This window comes from Anopheles merus, unplaced genomic scaffold (genome assembly GCF_017562075.2).
Source record: "Anopheles merus strain MAF unplaced genomic scaffold, AmerM5.1 LNR4000438, whole genome shotgun sequence".
NCBI lineage: Eukaryota > Metazoa > Arthropoda > Insecta > Diptera > Culicidae > Anopheles > Anopheles merus.
Window position 1 is genome coordinate 13,114 of NW_024428018.1, and position 22,916 is coordinate 36,029.

General features: G+C 43.1%; 3 protein-coding genes across 5 annotated transcripts; 2 read left to right on the forward strand and 1 right to left on the reverse strand.

Annotated features, from left to right (window-relative positions):
- Positions 1 to 61: 61 nt before the first annotated feature.
- On the reverse strand, positions 62 to 3,351 carry LOC121602400 (transmembrane protein 62-like). Its single transcript, XM_041931175.1, has 4 exons — positions 2,855 to 3,351; positions 1,538 to 2,762; positions 1,158 to 1,461; positions 62 to 1,067 (listed from the first exon to the last, which is right to left on the reverse strand). The coding sequence occupies exons 1-4, from the start codon at positions 3,053 to 3,055 to the stop codon at positions 788 to 790; spliced, it is 2,010 nt and encodes a 669-aa protein (XP_041787109.1). The 5' UTR covers positions 3,056 to 3,351; the 3' UTR covers positions 62 to 787.
- Positions 3,352 to 3,428: 77 nt separating this feature from the next.
- Positions 3,429 to 7,955, forward strand: LOC121602399 (protein arginine N-methyltransferase 9-like). The gene is made up of 2 exons (XM_041931174.1): positions 3,429 to 4,022; positions 5,354 to 7,955. Exons 1-2 carry the CDS (start codon positions 3,724 to 3,726, stop codon positions 7,275 to 7,277), a joined length of 2,223 nt encoding a protein of 740 aa, XP_041787108.1. The 5' UTR covers positions 3,429 to 3,723; the 3' UTR covers positions 7,278 to 7,955.
- A 4,672-nt stretch (positions 7,956 to 12,627) lies between these two features.
- On the forward strand, positions 12,628 to 21,392 carry LOC121602397 (polycomb protein Sfmbt-like). Of its 3 annotated transcripts, XM_041931170.1 has the most exons (9): positions 12,628 to 12,840; positions 12,900 to 13,049; positions 14,125 to 14,282; positions 15,109 to 16,063; positions 16,378 to 16,464; positions 16,547 to 17,848; positions 17,930 to 18,369; positions 18,450 to 18,753; positions 19,023 to 21,392. In XM_041931170.1, the coding sequence occupies exons 2-9, from the start codon at positions 13,043 to 13,045 to the stop codon at positions 20,033 to 20,035; spliced, it is 4,266 nt and encodes a 1,421-aa protein (XP_041787104.1). In that variant the 5' UTR covers positions 12,628 to 12,840; positions 12,900 to 13,042; the 3' UTR covers positions 20,036 to 21,392. The 3 variants fall into 3 exon arrangements, with proteins under 3 accessions (XP_041787104.1, XP_041787105.1, XP_041787106.1); XM_041931171.1 differs by having other exon boundaries at positions 12,629 to 13,049; positions 19,062 to 21,392; XM_041931172.1 differs by lacking the exon at positions 16,378 to 16,464 and having other exon boundaries at positions 12,629 to 13,049.
- Positions 21,393 to 22,916: the final 1,524 nt, after the last annotated feature.

The following is a 22,916-nucleotide window of genomic DNA, read 5'->3' on the forward strand; positions in this document are numbered from 1 at the left end:
AGAAGACCGGCCATATCTAATAAATTATAGCAATTTATCCATGATCGACGGATTCTTAGATAATACAGAAACACAAAATCTCGGTTTTACAATCGTCACATTTTATTAGTTTCTCACAACATACTATACTGGTATACTTGTAACAAAATAATCAATACATACGATCATGTTAGTTCTGAACGCAATACACCAGTCACAATTAATACTTTTCTCCAAGATACAATATGTTTCACTAACAGCTCCACTAATTAACGTCGTTACAACATGGGTGTACATGGATACCATATCTTTGCTAAATATTGCTTGCAAAAACTGCAAATATTTTAACTTTTTTTTTTGGTATTGTGACACGGTGGTGATTGTTGCAATAGTTGATCGTTGAATAGTTGAACAGTTGAAATTGCTGAATGAGTCCGGACTAATGCAATCCAACAAGATGACATTTTCAGAGAGAGTTAAATAAGCATTTCTAGTGATTATGTTTGACGAATTTCCCTGTGCTCAAAGTGTTTCTCAATAACGGTGACTAGAGTGAATGTCAAATGAAAATTGTACATAAAGATTTTACACCAGTTTGGATCACCTATATGACTACTTGAACTACTTATGTAAATTTTAACAAAACGGTGTTTCCAGCTGAATACAGCTTCAGTTAAGAGAAGGCAACGTGTAGTCGAGGCGAAATTTCAGATAATCAAAAACCAAACTTCTTATACACAACTACAGGAAACCAATTGCGATGGTGTTCGCTATTATTCGTAGTTATCGTTTGCCGGCACATTGCTCGTCAGTTCGCAAACGATGAAAGTTTTGGTTCAGAGGACGACCAAACGGCAGATGCGGAACGTAGACATTTTTCCGGAATGTAGCGCGACTGGTACCAGAGAATTACGTTCAATACAATGGACCACGCTCGAAGTGGTGTAATGATGAAGGCCAGTAATCCGTACGAGTTCCAAAATATTGCGGCCAGTAAAACCTCGACTGTCATAATCAGAATAAATGCAGAATTTTTCCACAGTGCCATTGTCCAACCGTAGTTCTTTTCACCGGAACGACGATAAAAGCTTTAGGGAGAGGAAATGTTGGAATTAACAAAAATTGGTTTAAATATAAAAAAAGTCTAGTTCCGAAACGCTTCCAACTATCGTTCTTACCGTCGTACGACGTTGTTGGCAAATATTATGGTCAATGGAAGCTGACAGAGCATTAGTTGAAAAAACCCATACAAATAGGTGAGCGTGCCCGGCAGAAACGCGTTATTTACAAAAATACCCCACACAAACACCACCCCCATGTGGCCGTCGATGACTTCTCCGATGGACCATGGGCCGCAGGTCAGATAGAGGCAGTATCCCACGATAGGAAACATTAGACGATCGACGGTCGACAAAATCCACATTTTTCGTATCCATCCACCGCAGCATAATGTCCGCAGGCGGGGCCTTGCCACAGTGCCCTCTAAAATGGAAGTAAAGTTGAAAAATTTAATTTATCAGTTTGATTTGCCAGTCATACAGAGTGATTGCAAACGTACTGCGAACCAGGGTATGCCATATACGAAACACACACAACGGCACCAAATAGATGATCAACGCCACGCTGAAAAATGTTTGGAAAACTTTGTTTGTATCATACATCAGCACCAGTTTGGCCAGAAAATCGAAATGCAACCGAGACCCGTCCAGGGTGAACCGTTGCTCCACTACACGGCTTCGTCCATCCACATCCAGCACGTAGACCAAAAGCTTATGCAGCCCACGTTTGTAACGCTTCGGTTCCCACGGTACAACGAACAGCTGATGGCTGATGCGTTGACAATCTTGCCAACTGGCACCGTCTATTTTCACCTGACATTCTACCACTTTCGCCGGCGAAAAGATCAGCATACGTATGTGCGTAGAGTCCACGATCGACTGTAGATCTTCCTTCCCTGGAATGTTGAACAAAGCGTCCTTTGGATTCGTTACCAGTACCACCGGCCACTGGTTGTGATGGATGTCGACGAACGAGAAGAGACCATGATCGAAAGCCGCCAGCCGATACCGTCGGTTGCGCATCCAATCGCCAAGTTCTAGCTCGAGAAACCCTTCCTCCTGCAGCGTATACATCCGGGGTACGGCTCCACCAAGCGTATGGAAATGTCCGGCCAGATACGCGTAAGCCTCCCGGTATCGACCAATTAGATTACGGATACCACCCGTACCTAGTCCCGGCGTAAGGATGCACGAGGTGGGATAGTGTCCGAACCAAATGGTGTAGTTCGTGTTGAGCTCCCGGGACCGTTCGGCTAGATTTATCAGATGTTGCGTCTCATTCCTCGACAGCATTCCGACAAAATTGAAGGGCCGTTTCGGTCCCGGATCTAAGCAAGCGTCAACGGCAATGAATGTGTAACGTTCACCGCCCGCTGCCACCTGATGCATGTATGACCGGGTATGGTGTCTACCTTGAGCGGAATAGTTGGTGAATAGATCCTGCCTGGTTTGCAGTGCGGGCACATTAAAGTTGTCATGATTTCCACGAATGTCCAGCCACACCGTTTTGTTCATCACGTTCGTGTCCCGCAGCACCTCGTGATACCAACGCCACTCCTGTTCGTGTTGTTGGGAACCGAGAAAGTTTGACGTTTTGGCATCGGTTAGATCTCCCGAGGCCAGTACTACTGATGGCGCGATGATATCAACGGTTCGGTTGCAGAATTCGATCAATTGCGGTACACGAGCCGGATCCAGATACATACTAATATGTATGTCGGAAACCTAAAATAGAAAACGTATGGCTTGAAATGTTGCGGCACGACACGAGGGCCTGTTTGACTAGAAATGCGATCTGGCTATTGCTTAAGAATCACCTGTAAAAACCACATCAAATGATTGTGCTGATCATCCAGCTTCAGCTGTTTGGGCTGCCTGTGCTCCCCATCATTCGATGCGGCATCGAGACGGTTACTTAATTGCTTGTCGATACCGATCAAGTTGGCAAGGTTAGCAACAAATATCGAAAAGACGACAATAAATACGATCAAAGCAAATGCTACCGTAGTAAACCGCATCGTGCTCCACCGTTCTCTATCTTTCACCGTTTCGCTTCAGCAATCCAGCCGCGTAATCACTGGTGACCCGTATATTACTGTATGCGTCTCGGCCTTTACTGTTCATCTGGTGACTCACTAATAGACCATACTACTTTCGGCCGGTCACTGTCACTTCAGTCATAGGTCGCCCGTAGTTTACTTCGACAACGTGTTCCATGAATGCACGAAATTTATTTTATCGAACCTGTCTGCGGACAAACTCCGATAACACGCAACAAGGTGAAGAAGCATCCAGCTTTTTCCACGGCTGTTATTATGAAAACAACAAACCTGACCTTGAGCGAGAGATTTTTGACAGCTGTCGACGCCGGCGCACTGCTTTCTGTTTACAAAATATTCTCTCTCTCTTCGATGGAAGCAATGGAAAATTTGTGCTGAGGCTTAGAGCCACCACCAGCAGGAGCAGCAGCAGCAGCAGCAGGAGCAGAAACAGTACTTGAGGACCGCAATAACTGGCAGGACACTCGGGGCAAATCACTGCGTCGTCAAAAGTCGAAGAAGCAAAACGCAGATACACTCGCAGCAAAGCAGCCCACCAACCAGGAAGCTTCCTCGTACTCTTACTGGAAGTTCTGCACAGTTTAGGGAAGTCGTCCGGCTGGGTTGTCGTTCCGTAAAAAAAAGAAATGAGCAGTGATGAAGAAATTGGTGAACTAAAAGTTGTATACGACTTTATTGCTCAGGCTAAATTCAAAAAAGCTTTTGCTAGTGCGACGAAAGTGCTCGACCAGCGGTCACCCCCTTCACCAGATGCCGAGGAGGAAGATCCGCTACGGGAGCTGTTTCTGTTCGTCGTAACCAAGTATGCGGACCAGCTGGAGCAGGAGGGCAAAATCGAACAAGTGTTTGAAATCATCGAGCAGGGTTTGGAATACTTTCCGGAACACCCGGAGCTACTGAACGAGACGGGCGTGCGGCTGCAAAGGTAGGCGCTCAGATTCCCACACACTCACATATACACACACACACATAGTCATCTCCTAGCCGGAGGGAGCAGGTTAGCCTTTAGATACACGCGTGCAAATACGCACAACGCGAGCTAGCCATATGAAGGACATACACCACTACCTGACCCGCCACCTGCGGGCGAAGGTAAGAGCGAGAAGCACGATCAAAGAGATTGCCCAACAATTGTACGCAATCGATAGAGGATTGAAATTAGGTTTCCTTTGGGACGTTGGATGTCTTTCGATGGACGAGGTAAGCAGATTGCTCGATTCGCTAAAGGCGGCAAAACTGCTACAGAACACACTGGTCGTTGTGCAGATTGGGCACGAGTCGGCGGATGATTTTGGCGTGTGCCACATGGATCGATTTGTGGGTCAACAGTTGTGGCGCCCAACCGTTGTAGATGTATCCGCTGGACAGGCCGCCCCGCAGTTAGCTGACGAGCGCGTGGTTGCTGTTTGTAATGGTTTCACTAGTTTGTTGGAAACTAGGCTCGAGATTATACGCAGCCAGCACGATCCGAGCAGTGGACGGCGAACTAATACACCAACCGCTGTGTGGCCAATTGACCCCAGTGCTTGTCGTACAAGCGCGTACGGATTGTTCATTGGCTATCCGGTAGTGTACTGGTATGACACGGAACGCACACAGGACAACTGTTTAGCACACGTACCGTTGACCGTGTTTCAAGCTAGTTCAAACGAGCAAACGAACACATTGTTCAACCCGTTCGTGTCATTCAGTGTTCCTAACGTGCTATTAAACGAACCGGCAGTAAACGATGCAATCACCGTATGGACAGAATCTATGGCCAGGGCTGGCTTAAAGTGCGTTACTTTCTGTAAGGTTTTCAGTAATGTGATTATGTAACAAATTATCTCATTAGGGGTGAGTTTGCGTAACAGGAACAGGGTTAGGGGTAGTGAGGAGATTTCACTAAATACAATAATATTAGTGCGTAAACCATATGGTTTAGAGAAGTATCAATTAACTTTGTTTGCAAAGCTTTATTATGTTTTTGTTACATTTTGCCAGACTCTAGTTGTATTATCACCGTCTAGTTGTAATGTTTACAAGAGAGAGCAAGGGAGAGCAAATGAAATAAATTACAAACAAATCAATTACAAATAAATTTACAAACGATCCGATTAACTAAGACTACAGAGGCAAAGAAATAGGAAAGAAATAAAGACACAGCTAAATGATGTTCAAAGATCACTTAAAATTCTAAATTCGCATATATCCCCTTCATAAAAGCATCGGCGCTCGATTGAAGCTTATCTTTAACATTTGCTTCTACCCTTTCAGATATGGCCGCTCGTTGGAGGCTTCCATCTGCTTCGAACGTGTGCTGTTGCAGGATTCTCGCTACCTGAAAGCCTACCAAAATCTGCAGAACACCAAGTGCGAGCTTGTCGAAAGATGGCATTTCCGCATGTTAAACGACGTTGTGCGCAATGCAGCATTTCGGGCCGCGATCGAGCGCCAGATCGCCGGAGGATACAATGAAGTGCTCGACATCGGCACCGGTACCGGTTTGCTGTCGATGTACGCTTTGCGATGCGAGGGCATACGCAAGGCGGCAGCTTGTGATGGATCCGAAATAATGGTGCAAATCGCACGAGATGTGTTTGGCGCTAACGGGCTGAGCGATCGGATCTGTTTGTTTCAGAGCTTTTCGCAGGATTTAAAAATTGGCGAACGTTTCTCCCTTATCATTACGGAAACGCTTGATTCCGGTGCGTTTGGCGAGGGAATACTGGAAACGTTAATCCACGCCAAAAAGCATCTACTGCTGCCGGAAGGTAAAATCATTCCGGCGAAGGTAACGCTGCATGCCTCCGGCTATCAATCGCGCGCCCTAACCGCTAGCAATATATTAATCAACGAAGCATTCATAGACGATTTCGCATTGCCTAGCAACTGTTTGCTTTCTAAAGAAGGTACGAAGTGCTACGATGCAGAGGATGTAGGCCGCATCCAGGCGAACGATGATTTTAAGTTCGTGACCGATACCGTAGTATCGTTGGAAGTTGATTTCAACGATCTCGACTCGTTGATGCGCTATCATGATGGTACGGAGGCTGGCGAGGTAGAGCTAATCTGTCTGGATGATGGTCTCCTGCTGGACGGTTTTGTCGTATGGTTCGATCTACAGCTCGACGAAACGCAAGCCATTAGTACGGACCCTACCACCAGCACGTGCTGGAACCAGGCCATCTTTCGACTGAACCAACGCCTGCCGGTTGCGAAGGACCAACGGTTGAAGCTATCGATGTCTTGCAAGGACGGTGCACTTTCTATTGCCCACAACTTGAACTCAGTCGACAATCAAATCAGTGTGGACGAACATGTACTTGAGTTTCTAAATGACAACGAGTACTACAGCAGCCTAATCGAGGCTACCGAAGGGCTTGACGACATGGAAAAAGTACTCGACCTGTCGCTTTTCCCCTACGCAGGACTGAAACTGCTCAAAGAGGGCAAAGCGCGGATGTTGTTCTGCCTCGATCAGACCGAAGATTTGATTGAGTTTATTGCAAATCAAAACGATATTCCCATGGGTAGTATTATGTTGGTGAACTCGCTCCAAGAGATATTTCTGCTAAACGACTATACGCTGGATTTAATTATTCTGCAACCGGTTGATGTTTTCGGTCAGATCAACAGTGAGCACTTTTGCCTTTATCAATCGTTGCTGGCCAAGTTAAAACCCATCGGAACAGTGATACCGTCATCGCTCGAGCTGCACGGTAGCTTGATCGAGTCGGATTGGATAGTGAAGTGTAGTCGGGTAGAAAACCCGGAGCTGGAACGGTTTCAAATCGACAAGTATCTAGCTTCACTGGAAACCGAGAATCATCTAGATCTGGGCCCGTTTTCCTACCGGAATCTTTCCAACAATGTCAAGCTTGCAGATATACCATTCGATGGAAAACTACACGAAACTGCGCTGGAATTGGCCCTTTGTGAACCAACCGTAGCAAAACGGGTACACGCCATACTGTATCACTATAAAATTGGATTCATTCCAGAGCGTTCAATGTTAGGAACGGATCGGGTTCAGTCTTTTGCTAAGCGATCTGCATTCATCATTCCAAAGTCTACATTCCATGGAACGTCGGGTGACGAGCCAGGCGCATCTGAAGAGGCCCAGATCGAGCAGCTCCACATTACCGTACTACAGAACCATGGAGTTATTAAATGTGATATTGCTTCCGTTCGAGAGTAATACAATCGATGGTCAAGCAAACCGATATGCAATATACCAAGCACAATGCTTAATCATTCGTAGCCACGGTAACAACCAGTAACCTCTAATAAGACCCACCACTATAACAAAACCACAACTAAACCCATGATGGTACCGCCATAGTAGCCACAGAATTACACTGATAAGATTGATTTTATCCTAGTAACATAGCATTAGAGATGCAGTATTAGCGACCACGAGTAGCATCAACACCTTTTGCATTCCCGATCAAGTAAATGCATTGTAATCATTCGATGCTAAATTCTAATAACTTAGTGAGAGCAATCAATGTAGTGAGTTGTAGTTGAAGGTAGTTGAATAGAAGAGCAAAACATAATGAAAATTTCATCGCATCACACCCACCCTATGGGAGGATTAGAAGTAGTGAGGACTTTTAGATGATAGCATGCAGTAGTACTACGTTACGATTATAAAACAACGGGAAAAGCAAAAGCAATACATACACTCAAGTAGACCAATATTACCATTTTATCAGCACAGTGAAGGATATTGAAAACAAATTGTGATTGGATGTTTGCAAATCCACATATCAGCATTACATTTAATGCGATACTGTGTCCCAATGTGCAATTGCTGTAGCTCCAATTAAATGTACTTCTTTCATCAGCAAAATAAAACAGGACCATTCCAATGAATGAAATGTAAGTATCTACTACTCATCTTTTTTTAGAGAGGGTTTTAGTGCCAGTTCTCTACGAACTTTTTTTTATTCTAAACACTTCGCCAAGGTTGCCGACCACTGAACTAGACACCCATCTTTCACAAGTAAAAACTGAATGTTATTGTGAATTTTACTTGAGAATGATACTTGCGTTCAATAGATTTGTGTTGTTTTCTAGTACCGAAATCTGGTGTTTTCGATTAGCTGCAAGACATTATACATGTAGCAGCCCACTGTGCAGTTCGCGTGGCTCGTACGCAGAGTACGAGCTGTCATCAAGAGCTGTCAGAATTCCGTGGCGTGAACGACCATTCTGTTTGGCGCCCATTTTGAGAGCAGACCGATTTGGAAAAGTAAAAATAAAGAAAATTGAACAAAACGCTAAAGTGGTGACCCCGACGTGATCCGTCAATATTTTTCACAATTACGAACGAATTCAAACAATGGAGAACGAGAACGCAACTGTACCGTGTGCTCAGCATGTTTATGCTGGTGAAAGTGTAGCATCATCATCATCATCATCCGCGGCTGTTGCAGCAATTGCTACCCCGCGTCTTAACCCACCAGTTATGGCCGACACCAACATTGACGCATATTTTATGTCCCTCGAGTTTTGGTTTGCTGCATCTGGAATCACCGCCCAACATGACTCTCAACGGTACAATATCGTCATGGCCCAGGTTCCCCCGCAGAAACTTGGTGAACTTCGCACAATTGTCGAGAATACTCCAACTAGTGGAAAATACCCATATATCAAATCAAAGTTGACGGAACATTTCGCTGACAGCCAGCAGCGGCGTTTGCATCGTGTGTTGTCTGAAATGCCCCTTGGAGATTTAAAGCCTAGCCATCTTTTTAACGAGATGAAGCGAGTTGCCGGCGATTCTCTAGGGGACACCTTGCTGCTAGACTTATGGGCAGCTCGACTTCCTGCTCATGCCCAAGCAGCAGTAATTGCTTCGCGTGGTGATGCCGCTGACAAGACGACTATAGCTGATGCTATTGTCGAATCTATGAGCTTACGAAATATTAGCTCTATCGGTCAGGAAACAACTACAACTGCTCTCAATGTAACATCGAGTGATCAACAGATTCAGGATCTTAAATTGGCAATCGACGCATTATCGAAACGATTTGACAAGATCCATCCTAATAACCCCCAAGGTCGATCCCGTTCTCGCGCACGTAGTACGGATGCTGATCGCGCTAGAGACACATCAAATGGGCCATGCTGGTATCATCGTACTTACGGAAGTAATGCTAGAGTATGTCGCGCACCTTGCTCTGTAGGTAATTGGCCTTCTTCCAGCCAGCAATGACGCCACTCTGCTGATGCTGTGGAGGAAAATGGCGAACTTTCCTCGGCAGCCACAATCTGTCGACTGAAAATTGCAGATTGTTCTACTAATATGCAATTTCTTATCGATACTGGAGCGGATGTTTCCGTCGTTCCAAAAGGATTAAAATCAGCCAGAGTAAAGCCTTCGTCTATCCAATTGTTCGCCGCTAATGGAACTGCTATTGAAGTATACGGTGAAGTGTTACTGAAAGTAAACCTCGGCCTCCGTCGTGAATTTGTGTGGTCGTTTCTCATTGCTGATGTCTCAACGGGTATCATCGGAGCAGATTTTTTACGGAAGTTTGATCTTCTTATTGACTTAAAACGTGGCCGCCTCATAGACAACACTACCAATTTAGAGTCACGTGGTTTTCTTACCAGAGATATTGACATTTCGGTGAAAACTTTTTCCGCGGCGTCGCCATTTGTAGATTTACTAACTGAATTTCCACAAATAACACACCTCGCCCCTATGGGTACAACAACTAAGTCTTCTGTTATGCATAGAATTGAAACGACTGGCCAGCCTGTATATGCTAGACCTCGAAGACTTTCACCAGAAAAATTCGAAGCAGCCCGTAACGAATTCGAACTTTTGATGAAATTGGGAATATGTCGTCCATCAAGCAGCAATTGGGCTAGCCCTCTCCACATGGTCAAGAAAGCAGATGGAACATGGCGACCATGTGGAGACTATCGTGCTCTTAATGCTCAAACTGTTCCGGACCGATATCCGTTGCCGTATCTCCAGGATTTTACATCAATGTTACAAGGTAAATGCATATTTTCTAAAATTGATCTACAAAAAGCATTTCATCAAGTTCCTATACATCCGGATGATATTCCGAAAACAGCTATTACGACGCCGTTCGGAATGTACGAATTTTTATTCATGACGTTCGGTTTGCGCAACGCGGCTCAAACCTTTCAGCGATTGATACATGAAGTTGTGCGTGGCTTAGAGTTTGTGTTCCCTTATGTCGACGACCTTTTTGTAGCGTCCAATTCTCTCGATGAACATAAACAACATCTGAGACAGTTGTTTGAGAGACTAAATGATCACAATCTGACCATTAATGTAGCTAAATGTGAATTTGGTCGCGATAAGCTCAATTTTTTGGGTCACGCTGTATCTGCTGAAGGAATTCGCCCATTACCTGATCGTGTACTAGCCATCCAAAACTTTAACCTTCCGTCGACAGTAAAGGAACTTAAACGATTCCTGGCAATAATCAATTTTTATCGAAGGTTCATTCCTCATGCCATTGAAGCTCAAATTCCATTATTGAACATGATCCCGGGAAATAAACGAAACGACTGCTCTCCTTTGTCCTGGACTGACAACACTCTTGCAGCTTTCGATCAATGTAAACAACAACTCGCACAAGCCACCTTATTATCTCATCCTGCTAAATCTGCTGAGCTTTCTCTTTGGGTTGATGCCTCAGACATTGCCGCTGGTGCTGTATTACATCAAATTGTGGAGGGAAACGTTCAACCCCTGGGATTCTTTTCCAAAAAATTTGATAAAGCGCAGCTGCGGTATAGTACTTACGATCGAGAATTATCAGCAATATATTTGGCAGTGCGTCACTTTAAGTATATGCTGGAAGGGCGCAGCTGTCATATTTACACTGATCATAAACCCATTATATATGCATTTCGCCAAAAACTCGACAAAGCTTCTGATCGGCAAGCCCGTCAACTAGATTTCATAGGCCAAATAACTACTGACATACGCCACATAAATGGTACAGAAAATATCGTCGCCGATCTGCTGTCTCGCATATCAGCTATACACACATTGCCTTCGATGGATTTTGTTGCGCTGGCAAATGATCAAAAAAATGACGAGGAACTCCGCAAGATATTGCAAGGTACAACTGAATCGTCGCTGCAATTAAAATTAATTGAGATTCCAGGCAGTAACACACAATTATATTGTGATTGCTCTACTAATCGTATTCGGCCGTATGTCACACCATCATTTCGAAATATTGCGCTGCGAGCGGTACATAATTTATCGCATCCTGGGACACGAAGCACAGCCAAATTGATGACCGAAAGATTCGTTTGGCCAAATATTCGAAAAGATAGCATTGCCTTTGCGAGAAGTTGTATACAATGCCAACGTTCAAAAATATCAAGGCATACTCAATCACCATTATCCCAATACCCTTCTCCAGACGATCGATTTTCCCATATTAACATCGACATAGTTGGTCCTTTTCCAATCAGCAGAGGAAATAGGTACTGCTTGACTATAATCGATAGATTTACTCGATGGCCAGAGGCTTTACCTATTCCGGACATGACTGCTTCTACAATAGCTGATGCTCTAGTTTCGGGATGGATTGCGCGTTTTGGTGTACCGAAATATATTACTTCTGATCAAGGTAGACAATTTGAGTCATCACTCTTCTTGGAATTAAACCGCCTGTTAGGTTCAACTCACCTGCGTACAACTGCATACCATCCTCAAAGCAATGGAATCATCGAAAGATTCCATAGAACATTTAAAGCAGCTCTTCTCTGCCACGATAATGAACACTGGTGTGAAAATCTCGCAGTGATACTACTTGGCTTAAGAACAACATACAAAGAAGATATTAAAGCATCACCAGCTGAGATGGTTTATGGTACCACACTTCGTATTCCCTCCGAATTTTTCAACGATATTGGCGAAACAACAAATGAAGCTGAGTTTGTAGCTAATTTACGAAATGCCATGCGATCATTACGCCCCAGACAAACCTCATGGCATGGTTCTCGGAATATTTTTATTCCCACCGAACTAAAATCATGTAAATTCGTCTTTATTCGCAATGATTCCATACGACCAACACTTTCACCACCGTACGAAGGGCCTTATGAGGTTATGGATCGAACAGAAAAAATCTTCAAGGTCAACGTGAAAGGTCGTACAGTATCTATATCAATAGACCGCCTCAAACCAGCCCACATCCTACAAGAATCTTCTGCAAGTGTTCCTGCTCCACCTACCAGTTCTTCTGAGTTACCACCGACTAGAACCACTCGTTCAGGCCGAAGAGTGGTGTTTCCTACCCATCTTCAACAGTACGTATCCTAGTCTGGAAGGGGAGTACTGTAGCAGCCCACTGTGCAGTTCGCGTGGCTCGTACGCAGAGTACGAGCTGTCATCAAGAGCTGTCAGAATTCCGTGGCGTGAACGACCATTCTGTTTGGCGCCCATTTTGAGAGCAGACCGATTTGGAAAAGTAAAAATAAAGAAAATTGAACAAAACGCTAAATACACATACCCGAATGAAAAGATCGGAAAGAAAATTTCGTTACCGTTCGCTATTTTGAATACATGCGACCGTGTACTGTCACATTTGACATTCGATCTGGTGACCAGCAAAATGCCACTGACGCACCTCGCAGCTAACAACCTCGATGAAATCACCTTTCCTGTATACATGGTACTTGGCGCTTTCGAGTGAAAGATATTTTTTAGCAGCGCGTTTTTGTATTTTTCTTCATCCGACGCAACCAGCCAGGTGCATTCCGAAAACAATAGCACCGAACTTCGCGTAGTAACAATTCAATCCACTCGCAGTTATCTCGTAAGCACGCGACATCATTAGCACTGGCGAATGCAGATAGCACGAGAGACGGCTTGGGAAGCGAGGATTTCATGCGTGTGGCTGCTCTGCTGAGACGGAAAAACGCAAGCTCGATATGCCTTGCTAGGCTTTAACTATGAATGGTAAGTATGTTTAGCAGGATTTAGCAGGCACGGTCGCAAAGATACATTGTAAAAGAATCCCTGGAAGCAACAATTTAGGGAATATGGTGCAATGCAAATTGCGAGAGCCCCTCGTTTTTTTTTTCTATACATCAGAACGGAAGGAAGAAAGAAGGCAGGAACCGTATGACAAGCAAAGTGTCGAAGTGCGTTTCTGTGTGTTTGTGAATCATATGCAAGATTGTATGCGTTACATTCGTCGTTTCCTTTGGAAGCCTCTTCGTAAAGGGTATCCTTAAAATGTTTTTTTGTTCTACTTCCTGCAGAGAGTGAAGTGCTTAAATGGCTGGGAAAATATCCCGAAAGCGATAACATGTTAGTATTGATAGTGCTTCTATTTTTATACGTGGGCAAGGATCGAATACCAAACATCAGAATTGATTACGGAGCAAATCTATAGCCAAATACCATGCGATGCTTTTACATATTATGAACGTTTGATTTCATTCGCATACAGATCAGAAAATAAAGGTGTAGTGTTTCGTGGCAAAATCTTAGAAAATAGAAACCAAATTTTGGTTTTAAACATTCGATGCTTGTTGAAAGGAGTAGTGTAATTATCGTGACATGTTACAATGTGTGTATTGGTGTGTGTGTGTGTGTGTGTGTGTGTGTGTGTGTGTGTGTGTGTGTGTGTGTGTGTGTGTGTGTGTGTGTGCGTGAGAGAGAGAGAGAGTTAGTGAGTGAGTGAGTGAGTGAGTGAGTGAGTGTGTGAGTGTTGAATATCGGGCACGCATTGTGTTTTCGTCCCATTCGGGAATGCGTATAATGTTGTTGTCTAAATATTGCTCAGTTTTATCGAATTTATATTACTCGTCAGTGTAAAATCAGCAAAGATCATAAAAAAACAGGTAATTGGCCAGCCCTGCTAGAATAGAATTTGCCTTTCCGAATGTATTCAATCAACACTCGCATACACAGGCACGCACGGGAACACACACACCATCAAGGGAACGAATATGCGGCATCCCTGGTTGCATATATGAAATAAAAGTTACTAATATGCGATTCTGAATATGTGTTTGTTGTTTTGCAGTTTTCAATCGAGTGCTGCCTAGTATGAATCCTCAAGAGTTCGGTACTATGGTTTGGATGGGACAGCTTGCATCACCGCTTGATGAGAACTTAACCAACTACTACGGACCACCGGTAACGAGCGTCATGGAAGACATCACACAGCAGACCCATGCTATGGTAGGCAAAAGCAATTTCTTCACAAAGTGTCCCTAAATCCCCGGCGATTGATGTAGATTTAATGTTCAGAGTGTGCTTAGTATAGTACCGCTTGCTGCTGAAGGCAGATAATCATTTTCGTTTGTACAACAACTACAGGCGTATCGCATCTTGTGATACCATTCCGTGTTGTTTTCAGCGAAACTCAGATATAAACAAAACAACCAAACCACGCAAACTGGTTAACTCATATCATCCATCACAAGTCCAGCTATTGCTTCAGTTGCAGTATTTTTAGTTTGTCACCTTATCTAATTTGCATTTCTTTTTCTTCTATTTTCCCCTTTTTATGCTTGTTTGATTTTGTCTTACGATTATGTTACACAAACGGATCTGATGCACACATCATCTGCGCCATCCTTCATCATTATAACATGCCACCGTTGAAACCGAACTGTCTCGCAAACAAACATAACTGGTAAACAAACAAAACAATCGCATTTATCCAACGGTCGTATTTTCGAATGGGGTGTATTTTACTATACATCGGTACTGGATGATTGTTAAATCCCAATGAAACCATACTAAACCGTGAATGCTGTCCTAATATTTACTGAATCAAAACTTGCTGGTTTTTTACATTTTATATCAATCCAACCAATATACGTGTGCATTTTGATGTTGATGTTTGTTAACGTTAATGATTGTTACTTAATCTATGTGCATGTGTGTGTATATGCACGTGTCGCATTTGTGGGGGTGTTTGCTGGCACCGAACGAATTGTATTGATGTGTTACGAACGTAATCATAATTGAAATGGGCACTTCTGGATATGCTTGTAAGCAGGACATGAATCCCGCTGCCATCAGCTCACTAATCAGTGAATATAACGGACATATGTCGGCCATTCCAACAACTTCCGGTTTGGCCGCGGTGCCAAATGCTGCCGAGGCACTGGCGCTAACTAATCCGGAATTGTTCAATATTCAGCAGCAGCAGCAGCAGCACCAGCATCAGCAGCAGGCGCAACAGCACCAACAGTTACTGCAACAGCAGCTTGCTTTAAGTGGATATGGATTTTTAGATCAAACCAGTGCATTTTCAGCCGCAAACAGTGTTTCGCCGGACGGCACATCATCGGCCACAGGCATTGGACCACCGGCTCTAGCCGGTGTTGGTATGCGTCTGATGGATGGAAGTGGGAAATTTGCAATCGACGGTAGGGAACTGGCGGCAGCGGCGGCAGCAGCGGCTGCGGCAACAGCGTCTCCCTCGGACGAAGATGGGAACAACGAAGGATTAGAGGGTCCCGGAGATGATGACGATCATCCTTCGCTGCAAAGCTATGGACAGTATCAGCAGTTAATGAACAATGGGACGGGTAGCGATTTCCTTTCCGTTGCGCGTCAGGACATCATGCTTCCTTACAAGCTGTTAAACGATACGCATATGCTGCAATCCCACTTTCTCGACTATGACGGTATGGCCGATGCGTCTAACAGCAACAGTAGTAATAGCAACAGTCGTTGCAGTCCTGGCGCGACGGCAACCATGGACGTAGATCAACACAATGTTGCCTCGAATCCATCTCAGTCGCGATTCCATCAGCAACGACAAGAAGCAGCTAACAGTGGTGGTGCGGCTTATCCAGTGGGAATGTATGGTGGTACGATGCCGGTTGAACGGTACCCGAGCAAGAAAATTAGACCAGTGAAGAGGCCTGGCCTTGTACTAAAAACTCCAATAGCTTACAAAGGTGACATAGATCCGTCGGTGATTCCTATACAACGCGATGGCATGGGTAGGTTATTTTAAGTTTTTATTTTATTTTAAATTACTTATAATTTGCCTCCTACTGTGTTTCTATTCGCTATTGTTTGGTTGGATTCGGTTTGGCCGTAGTGATGTTATGATTTAAAACGTTCGAACATTATATCATACATCTTCATATACATCATTTTATGTACATCATCTCCCATCAAAATTAGCAAAAGCGAATTAAAAGGTTATTTAACGAGATATTGTTTCTTAATTCTGCTCGGAGCCATTTTACGGTAGGCAGAATATTTCACACGAAGAGCCCAAAATAGTTTTTTTTTTTCTAATATTCCTCAGTTCATTTATTTCAATCACACCCACATCAAACTGAAGCGAGCGTAAGAAAAGTTTTTCGAAAATGTATCCTTCGTATTCTACCTTCATGTTCGTAAAATCTTCTTCATGGTCGTGTTAACACTTGCGTCATATCATGTTTTAAAGTTTGATGAATTTTTCTCTCCCGTAGCAATCTGTGAAAAATGCGGAGCCATCGGAGTAAAGCATTCATTTTATACAAAGCAAAGACGTTTCTGTAGTTTGGCATGTGCTCGCTCGTTCGAATCACTTCGCGTGTTCAGTGCACCGTTCCGATCAGGATCCGGAATCAAAGCATCCGGAACGGTAAACGACGACAGCAAACATATCGCCACGTCTTCTTCGTCGACCGAGGCATCCAATATTGGTCTATTATCCTGTCCGCCTGACCAACTAATAGACGATTCGCATTCATCAACTGAAGAGTTGGACACCAAACGTGTGCCGTTACAGCAACTACACCAGCAACAAGAACAAGTACAAACAATCGGTTATCGATTCAAGATGTCTGGAACATCTCTTACCCAACCGAATACTAACAGTGGCGGAGGTATCAATAGCAATATTAGTAGTCACGATGACAGCAGTATCACAAACAATATTATGCATGGAGGCAAGATGGTTGGAGGGACAGGCATTCTGCAGGAGATACTGCCACAGGAGGAGATTCCCCAGTTGCCCAAAGGAACCCGTTTACCTTCGCCATGCCCCCAAGACGATCGTATCAACAGCATACGTAGGAAACCGAACGAGTTTCACAACTCTTATGATTGGACGCAAGCGTTAGCAGATCCAAAGTTCTATGCAGCACCAGTCACCTGTTTCAAACACGCTCCTGGTTATGAAATGTGGCCAAACGTCGTGATCGGGATGAAGGTGGAGGTAGAAAACACAGACTGTGATGTTCAACAGGCACTGATCGGGGGAATGCCGCACAGTTTCTGGGTTGCGACAGTGCTACGCATTTGTGGTTATAAGGCCCTGCTTCGCTACGAAGGGTTTGATTCGGACTCGTCGAAAGATTTCTGGGTTAATCTATGTTCAGCAGAAGTTCATCCGGTGGGATGGTGTGCGACACGCGGGAAGCCTCTGATACCACCAAAGAGCATTGAAAAACCGTCCCCCGATTGGAAAGAGTTTCTCGTGTCGAGGCTTTCAAATGCGCGTACTCTTCCCTCGACTTTCTACAATAAAATCAGCGACAGTTTTAAATCTCGATTTCGCGTTGGTTTGAACCTGGAGGTGGTGGATAAAAATCGTATCTCGCAAGTAAAACTGGCAACCATCAGCAAGATAATCGGCAAGCGATTGTACGTTCGGTACTACGATAGCTCACCGGATGACTACGGTTTTTGGTGTCATGAGGACTCCCCACTGATACATCCAGTTGGTTGGGCAACAACAGTGGGACACAACCTGGCAGCACCCGAGGAATACATGGACAGGATGAACGGTACGACATTGTCTTTGCTTAAATTATCAGTACAAAGCTGCTTCATATTCATTACCGTTTTTTTTTTGTTTTATCAAACAGCGGCTAGTGATCAAATATTGGAACCGCACGAAGATGATGCTACAATGGACCTATTCAAGACCAACTTCCAGTTCGAAGAGTACTGTTTCGATGGCAAACAAACAGGTTTCGAGGAAAACATGAAGCTGGAAGCGGTAGATCCGTTAAATCTTTCCTCGATCTGTGTAGCCACAGTAATGACAGTGTTGAAGTTCGGCTACATTATGGTTCGTATCGATTCGTACGATCCGGACGTGAATGGGGCCGATTGGTTTTGCTATCACGAAAAGTCACCCTGCATTTTCCCGGTTGGGTTCTGTGCGAAGAACAAGATTACTCTAACACCACCAAAAGGGTACGATCTTAACACGTTTACCTGGGAGCAGTATCTACTGGATACCAATAGCAAACCGGCCACGGAGGACATCTTTCATCGAGATCAAATTCGGCAACGGTTTAAGGTAAGGATATTGTTTCTGCAATAGGAAAATGACTGCAGCTTTTGAACCTATCAAATCGTTAATTTATTTCGGTTCGCTAGGAGGGAATGAAATTGGAATCTGCCGATCTCATGGACCCTAGACTGATATGTGTAGCAACGATTGCACGCGTGGTTGGACGTTTGTTAAAGGTGCATTTTGATGGATGGGAAGAAGAGTACGATCAGTGGTTGGATAGTGAAAGCCCCGACATCTATCCAATTGGTTGGTGTGTACTTGTGGGACACAAGTTAGAAGGGCCCCGTATTTTGCCGAAAGTCGTACCGACACAAAAAATTTCTCCCAAAACGACGAAAAAGGGCAAACGAAAGAAGAAGCTAAAGGTGGAGCCATCGCATGATGACGGTAAGTGTTGATGCATATCTTTTGATCCATCATCCATTGGGTTCGTTTTAATGCTGCATGAACGTAATTATTAATTTGGTAGAGTTCAAGGATCTTGCGCTTGCACAATGTGTTCTAGGTACAGGTTTAAAGCATGAATATATGTCCAATGTTGGCATGTTCTTTTCGTAACATCATTAGCAAATCTGAAAGATACATATAACCAAACATACACCATTAATTCCTTTCACTTCTTCATTTCGTTGGTCTCAACCATTTATCTCGTCAAGAAATAAGAGGTTGTACATATTATATTGATAACTTTACAGCTCAACCTGCTCCGACAACACGTACGGCAAGAATCAAAAAGGAACAAGAGCACTTTGAGCAACAGAAATTACTGGCAGCGAATCCGGCCCAATTTGACTACAGTTCTCTTGGACAAATAGTCACGTCCGATTTGGGCGGTCAGCTATCTCAACAGTATTCGAGTGACAACAGTGCTTCACTGCTAATGGGAAGTCAACTGCAAATGCAACAAAATCAACAACCATCCGAGCTAGCAGCAATGGGATTGAGTGGAGACGTCACCGGCACATCGCCCGCTTTGCACACATTCATAAAGAACGAACCAAATCACAACACAACAGCTTCCCTGCTCAGTGGAACGAGCTTGCTGGGCCCAATCTTCGATCATTCGTCTAGTGGGACCGCTGGAACGGCTACCACCACAACGGGTAACATGATCGACCAAGACGATATCGATATGCGCACAGAGGACGAGGATGGTGAGTCCAGTTCCGCCACCGGACTTCCATCCACTGCACCATCTTCCGAGATAGCGGACAACGAGACAGACAAGACTATACCACGATTAATTCAACATGATTCAGCAAACAGTGGAGCGTCGCCGGATTCAATCGGTGGCGGTGTCGCAGGCGGATCGTGCAACTCGAACGGAAGTAATTCTGGAGCTATTGTGGCAGGTTCATCGAACTCGTCTTCCTCCTTCGGTATGGCAGTTACGAACAGCGGACAAATTATGCCAGAAAGCTGGGAAGTGAAAGACGTTGCCACCTTTCTTACTATAAATGACTGTGCCGTTCATGCCGAGCAGTTTGTGCAGAAGGATATTGACGGTAAGCGTTTGCTCGAGCTCAGCAAGGACGATATCATTACACTGCTAAATCTGAAAGTAGGTCCGGCGCTTAAAATTTTCGATCTCATTCAGCAACTGAAGTGTAAAATCGATCCGACCAAGTTACGCCACCTTTCGAAAGCAACGGGAAAAAAGTTTTTGTAGTAACTATCTTTGAAACACAAGCTTTGTCGCCTTGGAGAACAAACCACGCATGCTACGATGAGGGTTGACGGTACTGCGCATTTTTGGCTTGTCATCATTTTTGTTTGGTTTTAATTAATTTGTTTGATGCGCATAAACCGCGTTTTGGAGGATTTTTTGTATATCCATGTGCGAGGGGGAAGGGGGTGGGGCATATATTTTTCTTCAACTGCAACTTAATCGTGTGCAATCATAAATTTCTGTTTCCGGTAATTAATTTTCTAACTCTTTTCATCGTTCGATCTTACATGTGTAGTTGAACACAGATGCAACTTATCATTTATACTATTATCAGGTTTTTAATGTAGAATTCCTCATTTAGTTGAGTTTTTATTTTTGAAATTCATTTTATGAATTGAATGTGAGTGTATTGCCCAGTGAAATAGGGGGAACACTGTTCTAACATTAGAATTTTGTTTTTTTAAGCTATTTTGAATACGATGTAATTTCACTGTGGCTATTGGAAATTTTGGAATTGTTGGAAGCTAGCATTATTTTTATACCAATACTGGTAGTGAAGGTAGTATAAACTAATTGCTTTGAACACTAATATAAATTTTGTCAACCAAGTTCAATGTCGATGAACCTTATTATTCGTCGACTATTGACAATTGAATCGCCCGCGTAAACCTGTTACGGTGAAGGTGCACAATGTTATTAATTTGTAGGTCGCAGCTAAATATTTCAAGATTCAAGTCATTAGTTTCACAAATGCTTGTTAAATCAAAATTATTTTCAGTGAAACAGGAAATTTGGAGAAACAGGAGGAGCCGTTTTACACATTTGATTAATCTAGCAAGAAAATAATACAAATACAATTAATCAACTTGCTGTGGACATAAACCACATATGTTAACACAACAGGAACTCACGAATCAGGGAATGTTATGCAGCAATCAAACATGGAAGTATGGTGGCCTCTACTAATAAGCCGTGATTAAAGGACTATCAACAGTCAAACCAATAAGTCCAACAAACACCATGCCTATAACGATTTGTATGTATGAATTTTAGTGCACTATGAAACCAAATACAACACTGTTCCCGAGTTACGCATCCTTTCCAATCGGCGCTATGCTGTTTTCCAAATTTCACAGTTCTTGGAGCAAATTGAACTGATTGGTCACATGAATTATCCAAATGCATTACGAACTGCCTGTTAGCTGAAATTAAAAAAAATCACAAAAGGAATAAGTTGAATTTCTGGACGAGAGTCACATAAAACAATAATTTAATATCAATTTCATTGCAAACAAACAACTCCCTTTTATTGAAATATCTACCACTGTCGAGGTATTTAGGCTGAACAAACGAAACTCAACATACGCGTATGAAATAGTTACGCAGTTCATTTTGGATCGCTTTAACTGCGCAACCGCGCTCGGTTTGAGCATTTTCGAGAGAATTTAACAAGGCAAATGATATCGCAAGTTCTTCAAAAATCACAAGCATAACTTTTTGGGCCTGCAGATGTTGCTGGATAATCTATCCTTGCTTGCCATAAGAATATTTGGTCAGATGAGGCAATTTTTCGTACAAAGCCTTCGAAGTGTGGAAATTGTAAAATTTTGATCGATTGCAATATTGATAATATAACGGGTTGTTTCTCCGTTATACTATAATGGCGTATTTTAATGCTAGTACAATTGAAGGCAAGGAACATATGTTTCCTTAGCACAAATTCGGTTTTAGTCTCTGTTCCGGTACGTAGAGTGTGCAGAAGCTCCTGGTCGGTGACACCAAACAATTTTCAAGATTAAAGCACACATTTAACGCAATGAATATAATGATTAACTCAAATCAAAGCACTTTAAACTGCAATAACTTCTCGTTCAGTTTGCATATGTAATAATCTGCGTAATAAGAAAGGAAGAAAATGGTTTTAATGGTTAACGGATGGAGTTTAGTTTGAGTTAATTGTAGCGCAGAAAGTTTTCTTTATTCGAATCATAGTGTAAAGACTTATTCATTTTACAACGGTTGTCTCGCTTAAATTGTCGCCGGACTGAAATGTCTGAAGTAGATATTATATTAGGTATATTATTGATTCCCAATGCGGCAGTGGTAGAAATTGAAACAACAAACACAATGTACTAACACTGAGTGAGTGGACATCATAGTTAAGCGTTGATAGACAACAAAACAACAATTGTACAGTCATTTTTAGGATATAAGACAATAGAATGATCAGTAAAGCACGTGTATAAGGTTAGATTATGTACAACACGTTAAGATGAGAAAACTCCTAAAAAGTATCGAATGTGCGGTAATTGAGGGGTTCTGTGCGAATAAAACGCATGGTTGAATAAATATTTTATTAAAAAATTATATCTATACACAGACAAAACGGCGAGTTTGTTTACGATGTTTATATTAAAAATGATTTTTTTACCCATCCAAATATTCATTCGGAAAACATGTATAATATTTATCTAATATCACATTAAAAAATAAAACATTGTTTTGTCGCCATTCGAAAGGCCAGTCTATACACCTATATGCACTACGTTTTTCCTGAAATTCAACTTATCGCTCACAGTTTACGTTCAACTGCGTGTTAGGCGATATGTTTGAATAAAATCAAATATGTGTGCCAACAATGCGTTGCAGGCAATGATCCATAGTAGCGACTAACCCTGCACTTGACGAAAGACCATTGCTAGGTTCTGGATTTAACGAAACGAACGAAAGATGAGCGCCTGAACTCATCTTTTTTCCTACTTGTCCGGTATACAATTCGTATTTGTAGTCTCGATTTACTTAAAGCTATTATCTGTTTATTTTATTAAAAACAAAGTGTCTGTTATAAATGAGCATAACATTCCACCTTAATTGTGAAGCG